General features: G+C 43.6%; 1 protein-coding gene across 3 annotated transcripts in view; it reads left to right on the top strand.

The window, feature by feature from the left end:
• The window catches only part of ITPR2 (inositol 1,4,5-trisphosphate receptor type 2), a 180,753-nt gene that overhangs the window by 130,658 nt on the left and 33,436 nt on the right, over positions 1-16,659 (top strand). For all 3 annotated transcript variants that reach the window (XM_075210447.1, XM_075210446.1, XM_075210448.1), the window contains 3 exons: positions 8,291-8,398; positions 9,630-9,822; positions 16,279-16,404. In XM_075210447.1, coding sequence (XP_075066548.1) covers positions 8,291-8,398; positions 9,630-9,822; positions 16,279-16,404 — 427 coding nt within the window. The remainder of the gene's footprint in view (positions 1-8,290; positions 8,399-9,629; positions 9,823-16,278; positions 16,405-16,659) is intronic.

The following is a 16,659-nucleotide window of genomic DNA, read 5'->3' as shown; positions in this document are numbered from 1 at the left end:
GTTCAGCCACAATGCTTATGGTGATTCTGAGGTTACAGCCCCAGTTCTCGGCTGCGACAAGTTCCGTGGACAGTTTTCGGGTATAAAGATGATTATAGCAGCCTGGGGTTTTAGCGTCCTTTAGAGATGGCAGAGAAATAGGTCCTGGAACCCTGCGACTAACAGCCGCACAAAGTAACTCTGTCTGCGATATGTTATCAACAATGGAGAGCATGGAACATTCTGCCTATTTATAGCCCACGTACCTCACCGAGTTGTTGTTGATTCTGGTGAAAAGTTCCCCGACTTGCACAGAACTCTGTGTGTCTCGTTCACTGGAGCAGAGTCTAGTACACTCTGAGTCACAGTCTGGAATTGGATTGACAGCACCTAATTAAATTGCTGCAGAATCAGGAGGTGTGAGGCGGCTTGTGCCCAGAGAGTGGTAGAGCTGCTGCAGCTTTACGTCGTCGCCCTCCTTCCTCGCTGGCCTTCATTACGCCCCAGACAGTCACATTGCTTAATCCGAAGATTTTATATCTACTTAGGTCTTATTCCTCTGCTCTTCTCATTAAATTCCCAAATCATTTTACCTATTGAGATTTGACATCACAATAATACTGTCGTGTAAGCCACACACATCTTAACACTTAAATAGGAAAGCCATGAAAAGTTATTTAAAAAAAAAACATATATCCCCCCATTAATAATCAGACTGTTCAATATTTACTGACTTTAATTTTTCTTTTTTTGTGAACGAATAAACATTGCATTAACCCACCTACTAATGAGCTGTACTTTTCAGACAACATGTATTTATTCAATTTGAAAAGATAACAGTCTGAGCTCTCACTCCCCCCCCCCCCCCCTCCGTTATTCACACCAGGAGAACAGAACTAATATTACTTTTTAACTTTGTTGCAATAATATTACTGCTTTCTGCAAACAGCCAGAGAAGCTCATCATTTAAAATGTTGGTTTTCAAGGGTCTGATTCAGGGATAAACAGGCACAACTTGAATAAAATGAATGTCAGGGAGACTCCCTGAAATAGGGGTGATCTCCCTCACTCCCTGAATGTCTGGCATTCTCCCTGATGCTGAGCCAGTACAAGACATGGTTGGCTTCACCATCTGTGGCATGATGACGCAGTTCAGAAATTGTGTCCTATGTCCATGTATTGATGCCTATGGAGGTGGCCATTTTCATGGAGACCAAGATTTAATCTGTGACTGACAGGTAAGACAACATGACTTCAGTAATGGAGACAGAAATGTAAAAGACACTTCAGTCTCTCGAGATTCATTAGCTGCTTTTCTTTAACGCATAGTTGCCTACTCTGCATTTTCTGGAGACGTCTCAGAGCAGGAGAACCTGCCGGTTCTCGCCCCCGCAATAGATAAGTGGTGGGAGGACGAGGCTTAATGAAACAAATATTGCGTCATCTTAGCCCCAACCCCTGCTGTAATTGGCCAAAATTGGCAACCGTTTAAGGAGTGGGGCCAAAATGATGCGATTTGTCAAGCCCCGCCCCCGCACGCCCACCTCCCCGGGATCTCCCTGAAGTCAACGAGGAAAAGTTGGCAAGTGTGATATATCTCAGCATTCGGTGTGACGGGCATGAGACAACTGTAGAGTCCGAACAGGGCTTGAGGGACAGGTTAGTCCCTATCCTTTGGATAGTGGTGATTCCCAGCAGAGCCTTGCAGGTTGGCTGTCCTGTGCCAGTTTGCCGGCACGAAAATACCTAAAGGACCATTGAATGTCGTGTGTTAAATGAGAGACTCCAGAACCACAATCTCGGGCATGCTGGCTGCATAAGAACTAGTTGTAATGAAGCCATGCAGTTTGTATATTTCATGTGTCTGGTTATAAATGTATTTTCTGTCCGGATTTAACCATTTGTGCAACGTTAAATGAGCCCTAAGTGAATGCAGAGACACGTTGCTTCCTGCGCATTGTATACTTCTGTAAGTGTCGTGTACGACGCTGCTGACCTGTTGTGTCGCCTTATAAATTAAAGATGATAATAATATTAATTTATTTCTGAACATTGGATCTACAGGGGATCTTATTGTGGGAGGCGCTCAGCGTGTCATTACAGATATCTGGGGAGCGGGTGGTTTTGGTTCAGTGGTCAACTGGTGATCCTAGTCACACAGTCACATGACCTGTCACATGACATGCAGCTAAGGTGATCACTAGTGATTTTTTTTGTTGCAGAAATAACTTATAATACCTGGACATGTCATTCCCTTTACCTGACACCCAAACGCTTTAGTTTTTTAAAACAGAGATTTCCTGCACACCCGGCTTTATTTGTGAATTCATTTGAAATCTCTTTTATATATGCCCCTCACTGTGCTGCCATCTCGACGGCTCCCTGGCTCGCTCACGTGAGGCCCCAGAAGGTGCTTGTGTTGCCCAGCTCTGATTCAGATAAATAGATCACCCTCTGTTCCTGTCTGCATGTGCTCTGCTGCTGCTCATTCACAAGTATCTAGGGTCTTCCTGTAATGCTGAGTATAATGCGGCAGCGGCACGTGTCGGACATTCTCTCTGCTGAGCTAATTGAAACTTCTGACGTGTCTACAGGGGGGTTGGAGACCGCTGGGTCCCCGCAGACCTGATTAGACTGTTCCCTGTTGTTCCTTACCAAGAATAACACTGAGGTATCTCAAAATACCTTTATAATGTGCAACCCTGTGGAGGAGTCAGAAGTTACTGGTCTTCTATAGTTATATAGAACTCCGTTGCCAAATGTAGAGCTGTTTTGTTGATCATCGTAACAAAAAAAATTATTAACATTTTTTAATCAAAAAAGTATATTTGACAGCTAAACACAGCAGTGCGGGTCATTTTGTGTACTAAACTAATGGTCATGAAAATGCAGCCTATCCCTTCACTAGGAACCAGTGACATCCCTGAGAATGCAGCCTATCCCTTCACTAGGAACCAGTGACATCCCTGAGAATGCAGCCTATCCCTTCACTAGGAACCAGTGACATCACTGAGAATGCAGCCTATCCCTTCACTAGGAACCAGTGACATCACTGTGAATGCAGCCTATCCGTTCACAAGGAACCAGTGACATCACTGAGAATGCAGCCTATCCGTTCACTAGGAACCAGTGACATCGCTGAGAATGCAGCCTATCCGTTCACTAGGAACCAGTGACATCACTGAGAATGCAGCCTATCCATTCACTAGGAACCAGTGACATCACTGAGAGTGCAGCCTATCCAGTCACTGGGAACCAGTGACATCACTGAGAATGCAGCCTATCCAGTCACTGGGAACCAGTGACATCACTGAGAATGCAGCCTATCCGTTCACAAGGAACCAGTGACATCACTGAGAATGCAGCCTATCCATTCACTAGGAACCAGTGACATCACTGAGAGTGCAGCCTATCCAATCACTAGGAACCAGTGACATCACTGAGAGTGCAGCCTATCCAATCACTAGGAACCAGTGACATCACTGAGAATGCAGCCTATTCAGTCACTAGGAACCAGTGACATCACTGAGAATGCAGCCTATTCAGTCACTAGGAACCACTGACATCACTGAGAATGCAGCCTATCCAGTCACTAGGAACCAGTGACATCACTGAGAATGCAGCCTATCCAGTCACTAGGAACCAGTGACATCACTGAGAGTGCAGCCTATCCAATCACTAGGAACCAGTGACATCACTGAGAGTGCAGCCTATCCAATCACTAGGAACCAGTGACATCCCTGAGAATCCAGCCTATCCAGTGACTAGGAACCACTGACATCACTGAGAGTGCAGCCTATCCAGTCACTAGGAACCAGTGACACTGAAGCACAAAATGAAGGCAGCATCTATTTTTTGGACTGAATCAATATTTGCGAATAAAATTAAAGTAAACTCATGATTATTTTTGTGTAGAAACCCTTTAAAATGTTATTCTTAGTGATTAGTCAGTAATTATTATCTCTTCCACCCTTGCACTGTTAAAAATAGACATTAATTAATTATGTTACGCAAGTCACATTCTTCTGTTGACTTTTTAAATTAAAATAAAATTTCCCAGTCCTTACCTCATACCTACCACTATGTTCTACAGCGCTTGAGAAAACCTCCGTCAGGTAGTTCCCATTTCCGTGGCCTCGCCCACAGACGTAATTACAAATTTGTGTGCCAAGTTTCTAGGTTGTATTTGGACCCATAGCAAAATGTGTAAGGTGCCCACAAAGTTTCAAGAGAGGGGCATCCTTCAATTACCCCTCCCTCACTAATCTGGACCCCCACCTTCTCTGAGGGGACCTCGGGGTTAATAAAATAGTAAAAATAGATTAATTTAATCTATGCACACTAGAGTTCCGAGCTTTGTAATTAACATGGAATGTACTGTGTCTACAGACCTCTAAGCTTCTGATCCGCTCACAAGCTGGAGCTCACAGTGGTCAATGACTGATACAGAACCTCAATAATATTCAAGGGGGCGGAAGAAAATGAGAAACTAATGGAATTATAGGCATAATGGTGCACTCACACCATGGAACAAGACCTAGAGATATTCTTTGCATGTTGTAGCAGAGGATTGTATCACATTGTGTATTGGCTCGTACACAGCACAACGTCTATTCTTTGACTCTGTCCCATGATGCTTTGCGTAACAGTCACTGAGAGCCGGACAAACTTTAGGTTTCAGAATCTGCTCATGCAACAAACTTAATTTATAGATATTGTATCATGTGCTGGCCTTCATCTTAAATTAATTACCTATTAAAATAGTGACCCAGTAAAGCGTTTTATGGGGATATTAAGCACGTAATAACCAGACAGGTGAGCTTACTGAGTAATATAGCCGCTTTCCCTCAGTCTGCTGAAATGCGTTCCTGCCGAGTCAATCTGCAGGCTCATTAATCTCCTGCTCGGGGCAGGAGACAAGTTACTAGGATCACATCTTGTCACAATTCTGCGCTGTTTTACCTTCCTCTCCAGAGACGTCTGCTCAGTTCAAGAACAAAGTGGAAGGATTTTGTAAGGCCTTAAATATGATCAGATGTTTTATCGATTTGTTAATTATCTGCACAGTGGCAGCACTGCCGTCGCTGTGTGCCCCAGTGATGTCACTGGTTACTAGTGAATTAATCGTCCATCTTCTCGTGAATATTCGTTCAGCTGAGAAAATGGCTGCTTCCGCTTTATGTTATGTACAAAGCGCACACTATGTGTAATGCAGGATGCCCGGGTTGTGCACAGGTGTATCTGGTTGGTGTGGGCCGCACGCTTCACAGTGCACGTCTGCTGTATGCTCTCAGACTGTCTCTCTGCCAGAGCTTAGTAACTAGGTATGACTGTCTCTGTCAGTGCTTAGTAACTAGGTATGACTGTCTCTGTCAGTGCTTAGTAACTAGGTATGACTGTCTCTGTCAGTGCTTAGTAACTAGGTATGACTGTCTCTCTGTCAGAGCTTAGTGACTAGGTATGACTGTCTCTCTGTCAGTGCTTAGTAACTAGGTATGGCTGTCTCTCTGCCAGAGCTTAGTAACTAGGTATGACTGTCTCTCTGCCAGAGCTTAGTAACTAGGTATGACTGTCTCTGTCAGTGCTTAGTAACTAGGTATGACTGTCTCTCTGCCAGAGCTTAGTGACTAGGTATGACTGTCTCTCTGTCAGTGCTTAGTAACTAGGTATGACTGTCTCTCTGTCAGTGCTTAGTAACTAGGTATGACTGTCTCTCTGTCAGTGTTTAGTAACTAGGTATGACTGTCTCTGTCAGTGCTTAGTAACTAGGTATGACTGTCTCTCTGCCAGAGCTTAGTAACTAGGTATGACTGTCTCTCTGTCAGTGCTTAGTATCTAAGTATGACTGTCTCTCTGTCAGTGATTAGTATCTAGGTATGACTGTCTCTGTCAGTGCTTAGTAACTAGGTATGACTGTCTCTCTGGCAGAGCTTAGTAACTAGGTATGACTGTCTCTCTGCCAGAGCTTAATAACTAGGTATGACTGTCTCTCTGTCAGTGCTTAGTATCTAAGTATGACTGTCTCTCTGTCAGTGATTAGTATCTAGGTATGACTGTCTCTGTCAGTGCTTAGTAACTAGGTATGACTGTCTCTCTGGCAGTGTTTAGTAACTAGGTATGACTGTCTCTGTCAGTGCTTAGTAACTAGGTATGACTGTCTCTCTGCCAGAGCTTAGTAACTAGGTATGACTGTCTCTCTGTCAGTGCTTAGTATCTAAGTATGACTGTCTCTCTGTCAGTGATTAGTATCTAGGTATGACTGTCTCTGTCAGTGCTTAGTAACTAGGTATGACTGTCTCTCTGGCAGAGCTTAGTAACTAGGTATGACTGTCTCTGCCAGAGCTTAATAACTAGGTATGACTGTCTCTCTGTCAGTGCTTAGTATCTAAGTATGACTGTCTCTCTGTCAGTGTTTAGTAGCTAGGTATGACTGTCTCGTTCAGTGCTTAGTATCTAGGTATGACTGTCTCTCTGTGCAGGTGCTTAATAACTAGGAATGACTGTCTCTCTGTCAGTGTTTAGTATCTAGGTATGACTGTCTGTCAGTGCTTAGTAACTAGGTATGGCGGTCTCTGTCAGTGCTTAGTAACTAGGTATGACTGTCTCTGTCAGTGCTTAGTAACTAGGTATGACTGTCTCTGTCAGTGCTTAGTAACTAGGTATGACTGTCTCTGTCAGTGCTTAGTATCTAGGTATGACTGTCTCTGTCAGTGCTTAGTAACTAGGTATGACTGTCTCTGTCAGTGCTTAGTAACTAGGTATGGCTGTCTCTGTCAGTGCTTAGTAACTAGGTATGGCTGTCTCTGTCAGTGCTTAGTAACTAGGTATGGCTGTCTCTGTCAGTGTTTAGTAACTAGGTATGACTGTCTCTGTCAGTGCTTAGTAACTAGGTATGACTGTCTCTGTCAGTGCTTAGTAACTAGGTATGACTGTCTCTGTCAGTGCTTAGTAACTAGGTATGGCTGTCTCTGTCAGTGCTTAGTAACTAGGTATGGCTGTCTCTGTCAGTGTTTAGTAACTAGGTATGACTGTCTCTGTCAGTGCTTAGTAACTAGGTATGACTGTCTCTGTCAGTGCTTAGTAACTAGGTATGGCTGTCTCTGTCAGTGCTTAGTAACTAGGTATGACTGTCTCTGTCAGTGCTTAGTAACTAGGTATGGCTGTCTCTGTCAGTGCTTAGTAACTAGGTATGACTGTCTCTGTCAGTGCTTAGTAACTAGGTATGGCGGTCTCTGTCAGTGCTTAGTAACTAGGTATGACTGTCTCTGTCAGTGCTTAGTAACTAGGTATGGCGGTCTCTGTCAGTGCTTAGTAACTAGGTATGGCTGTCTCTGTCAGTGCTTAGTAACTAGGTATGGCTGTCTCTGTCAGTGCTTTGTAACTAGGTATGACTGTCTCTGTCAGTGCTTAGTAACTAGGTATGACTGTCTCTGTCAGTGCTTAGTAACTAGGTATGGCGGTCTCTGTCAGTGCTTAGTAACTAGGTATGACTGTCTCTGTCAGTGCTTAGTAACTAGGTATGACTGTCTCTGTCAGTGCTTAGTAACTAGGTATGACTGTCTCTGTCAGTGCTTAGTAACTAGGTATGGCTTTCTATACCAACGGCTGATACACTGGAATCACAGACTTACACTTCTCCCTAATTTCCTCATTGCACAGGCCGCAGGGGGACATTTTTTTACGCTTGATAAAGTGTGATGTCAACACTAAATGTTTACACCCTCTTAGATGAATACATCGTTCATTAAACATTGACCTCGTCCGCTGAACCCTCACGGCTCCCACACACACAGCCCACATTAGTCACTGGTAAAGCAGAAGTAGTGTTTGCTGTACACATTATAAAGAAAATTCTTTAAGAATTCTGTTTCAGGTTTTTGGGGGGAGGTTTCAGTTTTCTAGTTTTTTAAACATCCACCTGCACGATCATATGGAAAGTTAATGTAAATGTCTGACATCTGTCGTATTATCGGAACTATTATCTGTTTACTTAATGTAATACACTTGTACATGTTACAAGATTCCTTTTCCTACTGTTTCAAAGCATAATTCAGATTTAGTTGCTGTTTAGTGTTTTTTTCCGATAACTTTCTTCATACCGATCATTCCAGCAGTAGATAATTGTGTTTGATGAGAATGATCCGCTTTCCTGACATTACCAGGAACTCGTTTCCAGCCTGGAATAATTCTGAGGGTTACGTGCCTGTGTCGTGCGAGTTACATGGGGAGGAAGCACATAACGTGTGTTCCCGACATTGTATTTCCAGATTTTCGGTCACTGATTGGGGATATGTTTTGTTTTGCTTCTCAGCTGGCTCGCCACTACAAAACATTACAGCAGATGTTGAAGCCGGGGAATGATCCTGATGGGGGTGACGAAGCTTTGACGTACTACGCTCACCACACGGCACAGATTGAGGTAAAGAGTTCGTTTAGATCCTCAAGCTCCCCCAACAGTCCATGTTTTAAGGATATCCACCGGTTTCGGTCTCTGCTAAATCTTACCCTTATCCTACAAACTTTAGCTATTTTGCTTACTGTTTAAAGGGTAACTCTACCAAAAATGTAACTGTTCCCCAACGTCCCCCGACCCACCTGACTGGCTTCGAGGCCAGAGATTCCCACGGTTCAGGATTACTCATCCTGTCCAGCACTGCAAACGTCCTGGTCCCGGGAACAGACCTTGTTCACACAATGCTGCGTCAGATTTATCGTAGGCGCTTATCAGACAGAGCAGGGTTGTTACCCAATCAGAAGGACTCATCTACAGTCCACTAGCAATTCGGACCTTCGCTGCTTTATTTGCCCAAATTCACCCATTTCTCCGCCAAGATCTCACTTAAATGTTCACGCCTACTTTGTAAAATCAATATTCGCCTAGTGGTGCAGTTTTGTGGACCTGTCGGGCAGCCTGGTGGCAAAGTTGTTAGCATTGCCGCTTCATAGCGCTGCGGTCACGGGTTAGATTCCAGTCATGGTGCTATCTGAGTGGAGTTTGTAAGTTCTCCCCGTGTTTTCGTGGGTTTCCTCCGGGTTCTCCGTTTGCCTCCAACACTCTACAGACATGCTGGTAGGTTATTGGGCTACTGACAAGATTAACCCATAGATTGTAAGCTCCGCTGGGGCAGGGACTGATGTGAATTATTAAATATTCTCTGCAAAGTCATGTAAATGTATGTAAATAAATATATCTGCGTCAAATTTAAAAAGTTACTTTTAATTGGGCCCCCGACCACTTCAGGACCACACCCGTCATTAACGTCATATCTTTAGTTATTTTTCCTCCTGAATGACTGCTCGATTTAGCTCCAATTGCACATTGGAACTGGCTGTATTACACGTGACACTACAGCCAACTCTGCCTGTATGTGGAAGCTTGTCTGCAAGGCATTTAGACACCACGGGGTATATTTACTAAACTGCGGGTTTAACAAAGTAGAGATGTTGCCTATAGCAACCAATCAGATTCTAGCTGTCATTTTGTTGAATATACTAAATAAATGACAGCTAGAATCTGATTGGTTGCTATAGGCAACATCTCCACTTTTTCAAACCCGCAGTTTAGTAAATCAAACCCCACATGTTTTACACAAGGTTCACAGGAGAGTTTCTTCCCTCAAAACCCTGAAATGTTTCCCGTTCTCTTATAGATCGTCCGTCATGATCGGACAATGGAGCAGATTGTGTTTCCAGTACCAAATATCTGTGAGTTTCTGACCCGAGAATCTATGCGCCGGGTGTTTAAATCCACCGAGAGAGACGAGCAAGGCAGCAAGGTCAATGACTTCTTCCAGCAGACCGAAGACTTGTACAACGAAATGAAATGGCAAAGAAAGATCAGGAGTGAGTATGTTTATACAGTCACTGTAAATAAGGAGGAGTTTGGCCTGAGAGACACTGTATATAGCCTCCACCCCCTCACAGCGGAGGCAGCCATTTTGTGGCGGACCAATGTTCATAAGAACACAGCCCTACTACCTCATGTCTCAGCACGCCACCAGTTGGTGTTGAATTCTTAATCAAAATGCTCATTCAGCGCACAAAATGGCTGCCTCCTGCCCATGTAGGCCAAGGTAGTCCTAATAGGCCACAGACCACACTTTCTCTGTCATAATTTAGATTAACAACAAATTATCTTGTCCTGTGTCTCCGTCTGGTCTTTGGCAGCTCAGTTAAAATGACATTAACATTAAAATATGTATTTAATTTATTCTGCGCATAAGAGATGTACTGTTACCCATGGCAACCAATCGTAGATGAGGCTGAGTAACGCTAACGCCTGATTGGGTGATGTGACTTATAGCCAAGGGGCCTGAGTCATTAAAGAGAGCAAAGCATGAAAAAGGAATAACTTTGCACCTGGGCAAAACCATATTGCATTGGCCGGGGACATAAATTTAAAATGTGGGGACAGATTTATATTTGTGGTAGGGCATGTCCTAGATCAACTCTACATTTCAGTGTAAAAATAAAGCTATCTCATATCTGTGTGGTAGAACAAAAAACAGCCAGTATTTATCTTATGTGCAAAATAATAAACTAATTTGCACCCCTTGCATTGTAACATGGTTTGTCCCAGAGAACATTTACTCCTTTTTCTTGCCTTACTTTCCTTAATGACTCAGGCCCAAGGTGTTTATTTAAATTACTCTTTAAAAAAAGTTGAAGAAAATCTGATTTATTATTGAACAAGTGCTGGTTTGTCCATTGTCACGGGTCTTAAATATTTATGGTTCTGCAGCAAAGCCTCGGAATATGATTAAGTTGCAGTCCCGGAGCAGATCTAGACAACCAGCGACTCGACAACTATAAGTCCCAGCATGCTCTCACCGACTCACGCTGGGCCTTGTAGTCCCACAGCTGTCGGAGAATAACCGTTTACCCACATAGGGCTTAAGGTGTTTCTTGAGAGAAAATACAACATACAAGCGTAGAGTTTGTTTTCATTTACTGTTTAAGTAAAACATATTCCCCAAAGTCATAGCAGGTTTTTTTTTTTGGCTGCGGCATTAAACATAAACTTCTTTAATAGCCTCTAATGGCCAAAATACAATTTAAAAGAAAAGAGAAAAAAAAACATAAGGAAAAAACAACTTCTTTTAACTGATCAATAACTTTAGATCAAAACATCTCTCAGGCAATGGCTGAGCCTTTGTTTACATCAGCTACAATAACTCTACAGAACCGACGTTGCAGTTAAGCTAAATAATTAATCTGCGCAATGGTTTTGGTGCCAATAAGACGTCGTAGCTCCTCCCCGATTTCCCATAATGCAAATATTCATTGATTTTATTGAGCGTTAATTATTCAAGTGATTGGTGAACGCACTACAAATCTCTTCAGTATGTGTCCTCTCATTTCTTCCCTCCAGAGGGGTGGGATGCGCAGCTGAAAGCAGTTTCTCTCATTTACACTTTGTATTCTGTGTGTACGTCAGGTTGTTGTGTCCACGGCGGGAACAAGACGCAGCCCGTGCTAGGTACACGTTGTCCCTTTTTAATATTTGATTAGTTAATCCGATCTCCCCGGCATTCTCTTCGTAAACGTGCCGCACTTCATCACCACGTCTGCAGCCCCCGAATGCTGTGAGTGTCCCCCTGCGGCTCGATTTTAGTCATTTGCAAAAAAAAAAAAAAAAAACAGGATTTTTTTTCATTTTTTACTTGTACATGATTTTCAGACAGAGCTCAGGCACAGTGACGTCTGTGTTTAGATTTCAGAATCCCAGTTGACAGGAAAGTCTGAGTATAAATTGGTTTTTGGGCATTTGGAAGAAATAACAGTTTAAAGTCAGTTCTATTAACTAGTTCCAGAAAACACATACGGTATGAACAAGCTCGATGCATGAATGTAATCCATGACATTATTACTGGGCGTGTTGCACTATCGGGTATTGTTAGCATTGGTGCCTCACGGCGCCGGGGACATGGGTGTAAGTATGTTCTCCCTGTTTTTCAGCGGATTTCCTGTGAGTGCTCCTCCCACACTCCATAAACATAGGTTAATTTGTTTCTGAGAAAATTAACATTAGTGTTTATTCATGTGGGCAGCACAGTGGCCTAGTGGTTAGCACTTCTGCCTCACGGTCCTGGGGTCATGAGTTTGTATGTTCTCCCCGTGTTTGCGTGGGTTTCCTCCGGGTGCTCCGGTTTCCTCCCACACTCCAAAAAACATACTAGTAGGTTAATTGGCTGCTATCAAAATTGACCCTAGTCTGTGTGTGTGTGTCTATAGTAGGGAATTTAGACTGTAAGGTCCAATGGGGCAGGGACTGATGTGAGTGAGTTCTCTGTACAGCGTTGTGGAATTAGAGTGCTATATCAATAAATGATGATGATGATGATGTGGTAGTGTGTGTGTGTGTGTGGTAGAGAATATAGATTATAAGCTCCACTGGGGTAGGGACTGGTGTGAATGATCTATTATTCACTGTAAAGCTCAGACGATAGAGGCACTATATAAATTAAGGTTAAAAAAGAACATTATCAAGCTTTTAGTGACTGACTTGTATAGGAGTTATTTATTAATAGAGGCACAACCTGGCACAGAGCACTGCTCTCGTGGCAACTAATCAGTTTTCGATTCAAACAACCACGGACCCCTCACCCCAAGTATATGCACAATAAGCCTCACACTCCAGGAGGTATATTTACTAAACTGTGGGTTTGAAAAAGTGGAGATGTTGCCTATTGCAACCAATCAGATTGTAGCTGTGTTCTAAATAAATGATAACTAGAATCTGATTGGTTGCTATAGGCAACATCTCCACTTTTTCAGACCTGCAGTTTAGTAAATATACCCCCAAGTATTTTGCAATAACCTCACTCTGAGCACATTGGACTATGCGGCAAGCCTGGAACACCAAGCTCACTGTACGGAAATCAAGGTCTTTCTTGCCCCAGTGAGTTAGCCCAGGGCCCCGGGCCCCCCCACCCCCGACAGTCCCTATAATCAGTCACCGCAACCATCAATCATCAATTAGTTGTGATCAGCCTGGTACAAGCTGGAGCGACGAGAGCAGGCGTCTGATGTGCTGAGGTTTCTAATCCGGCCATGAGATCTCGGCGCAGATGTTACGTGATTCTGTTTCACATCGCGGCTGATGTCTCCTACAGGACCCGGAGTCAGTTCGTCTTCCTCCACAGCTGGTCCCTCGTATCCGTAAATTAAACGTTTACATTTAAATGAAAGTTCCTGTTTGCACACCAACTGCTTTATTACCCAGCGATCAGCGGTAGATGTGTCATTAAGCGGATCCCTGATGTGCATGCATGGGGATGAATTAGTGGGTGCAGGTGTTCAGCCTCCACATTCGTTCCATGTTAAAAGCAAAGATTAAAAAAAAAAAAATAGTGTTCAGCCTAAAATCAGTAACATTATTGGTAAACTAGACTTTGTATAGTGTTAAAGTGCACTCGTTACATAATCACAGAGGAAGCGGCCATATTGTGGGCTTCATTAATATTCAGGGACACGGCAGTCTATCACTTTGCTATGAAACTGTGTGAACAATTAGCCATATGGGCCTTTTATCCCCCCCCCCCCCAGTTTCAGTAATGTCCTAGAGTAAACCAATCAACTTATAGAATGATTTATCAAACCTTTTAAAAAGGAAAAGTGGAGGCCCATAGCAACCAATCAGATTCTAGCTGTCATGTTCTAGAATGTACAGGATGAATGATAGCTAGAATCTGATTGGTTGCTATGGGCAACACCTCTGCTTTTACAAAATGGCTGCCTCTAGTGTGTAGGAGACAATTAAGAAGGGTACTGCCTGTTGTTTTACAATGGCAATTTAACAGTTTTTTCACATAACCTCATAGTGAATCATGTACTATGTGATGAACAGTGTGGTTACTAATTCCTAATCAAAAAATAGGCAACATATTCTCAGAAACATTGGTGCAACCCACAAAATGGCTGCCTCTTTTGTGTACCTCACACAGGACTCCTAGTCAAAAGATAGGTAACATACCGAGAAATATTGCTCCACAAAATGGCTGCCTCCGATGTGTGTAGGATACAGGTACACATTAAAGGTCATGTCGGAGCATCTGATGAGATATCTCAATAAATATTTGGAAAGCCTGCGTGTAAATGCGGATTTCAGGGTGTTTGTCAGCCACCCTGACACGTGAATCGATCATGTGTCTCCAGCACATCCTGTTCTAAACAGACATGTTTCTATAGTCATTACCACGAGTTACCATTTCCCGTTCAATAGTTAATCAAACAAATCTCTGTCTGTGAAATCATTCATTTGTTCCAGAAGTTACACTTTTCAGTATCTGCTCACTAAAATCAGTAACGGCTCTTTTCTGTTTTCACATTAATGCTGACTACACCTCAGTTTGTATTGGAAAAGTGGCTCCATATTGCAATATTTGTAGGTTCAATAGACAGGTACACTATATGGACAAAAGTATTCGGACAATTGACCATTACACCATCAGTGACTGTAATGACATTGTTTCCAAATACATACACTTTAAGATGGAGTTGGTCCCCCTTCTGCAGTGATAACAGCTTCCACTCTTCTTGGAAGACTTTCCACAAGATGTTGGAGTGTTTCTGTGGGAATCTGTGCCCATTCATTCTGTAGAGTATTTATGAGGTCAGGCACTGATGTTGGACGAGAAGTCCTGGCTCACAATCTCCGCTCCATCCCAAAGGAGTTCAATGGGGTTGAGGTCAGGGCTCTGTGTGGGCCAGTCAAGTTCTTCCACACCAAATTCTTTGTCTTTGTAGTCCTTGCTTTGTGCACTGGGGCACAGTCATGTTGGAATATAAAAGGGCCTTCCCCAAACTGTTGCCACGAAGTTGAAAGCATAAAATTGTCCAAAATGACTGGGTATGCTGAAGCATTAAGATTGTGCTTCACTGGAGATAAGGGGCCTAGCCCAAACCCTGATAAACAGCCCCATACCGTTATCCCTCCTCCACCAAACTTCACAGTTGGCATAATGCAGTCAGGCAGGTAACATTCTCCCGGCATCCGCCAAACCCAGACTCGCCCATCTGACTGCCAGAGAAGAGTGATTCGTCACTCCACAGAACACGTTTCCACTGTTCCACAGTCCAGTGTGCTTTACACCACTCCATCCGACGCCTGGCATTGGTCTTCGGGATGTGAAGCTTGCATGCAGCTGCTCGGCCATGGAAACCCATTCCATTAAGCTCCTGCCACACAGTTTTGTGCTTACAGTAATGCCAGTGGAAGTTCAAAATTCTTCAGCTATGGAATCAGCAGAGCGTTGGCGACTTTTACACACCATGCGCCTTGGCGGTCGTTGACCCCGCTCTGTGATTTCACGTGGTCTTCTGCTTGATGGCTGAGTTGCTGTTGTTCCTAAATGCTTCCACTTTCTAATAATATACAGTTGACAGCAGGGATGAAATTTCACGAACCATCTTATTGCAAAGGTGACATCCTATCACAGTACCACGCTTGGAAGTCACCGAGCTCTTCAGAACGACCCATTTTGTTTCAGAAATGTTTGCAAATGGAGACTGCATGGATAGGTGCTTGATTTTATACACCTCTGGCAACGTCTGATTAAAACACATCAATTCAATAATTAACAGATGTGGCCAAATACTTTTGTCCATATAGTGTATGTCTGAGTATGATCCAGTCGGTTGTGATGTGCTGCTTGGCACAAACAGCCAGATCCCTCCAGTTTGATTGTCCATGTTTGAGGCCAGATCGGAAATTCACCCTCCCCATCTCCCCCATAAGGCTGATCGTTGTTACCCTTTATTAAGGTGTTGGCCATTAAACCCCCGCTACCAGCCTAGTCCTCCGTTCATATTTTGTGCATTAAAATTGCTGCAGATTTGCCTGAATTGAATAGAATTTGCCTCAGCTGCAGCAGAGTATCAAGAATTTCGATTTAATTTACACTCCACTAAACGAATTAGCCTTTTAAAGTAATATGGCCCTGCTCCGCGACTTGTAGGTGGAATTGCTGCACGCCACGACTGTCAGTCATTGCGTAGCGCCGACACGGGGGGGGGGGACTAGTCCATGGTTACAAGAATACTGGCACTATTATGGCCCGTGGCTCCGTGTAGGCCACCATGCTACCTAGCCCTGGCTATCTACCTGTCTTAGGTACATAGTGAGGGCTGTCCTACCATATCATCATACTCCTTGTGATCTTACCTTGATGTTATTAGAGTTTTATTCACTTTAATTTTACTGTGAGCGGATGTTTGATAAGTGGAGACGCGGACAGTCCTGATTTTTGTTTATTGTACCCGTTGGCTCTGGCTAACCACCGGCCTATGTCTCTGCAGATAACCCAGCTCTCTTCTGGTTCTCCCGACACATCTCTCTCTGGGGAACCATCTCCTTCAACCTAGCTGTGTTCATCAACCTGGCCGTGGCGCTGTTTTACCCCTTTGGTGACGATGCAGATGAAGGTAGGTGGTCTTCCCGTCTGTCCTTGTAACGCAGTGATGCGGGGGGTGGGTACCACAGTGAGGAAAGAGGGCAGAGATCCCGTCTGACTGCATTACGTTAAATAATTCAGCAGCCAGTGACGTCAGGGGACATTTATCTGTGCGGATCTACAGTGTGATATTATTAGTCTAACTGCTGGATGCAGCTTAGTGTTACAGAGCTTCTCCTATCAAATGAAATGGAATTTATGTTTTCTTGCGATCCAATGTGCGTTC

The sequence above is a fragment of the Mixophyes fleayi genome, chromosome 4 (genome assembly GCF_038048845.1).
Source record: "Mixophyes fleayi isolate aMixFle1 chromosome 4, aMixFle1.hap1, whole genome shotgun sequence".
In the NCBI taxonomy this organism is placed as follows: Eukaryota; Metazoa; Chordata; class Amphibia; order Anura; family Limnodynastidae; genus Mixophyes; species Mixophyes fleayi.
This window is presented reverse-complemented; position numbering and strand designations above follow the sequence as displayed.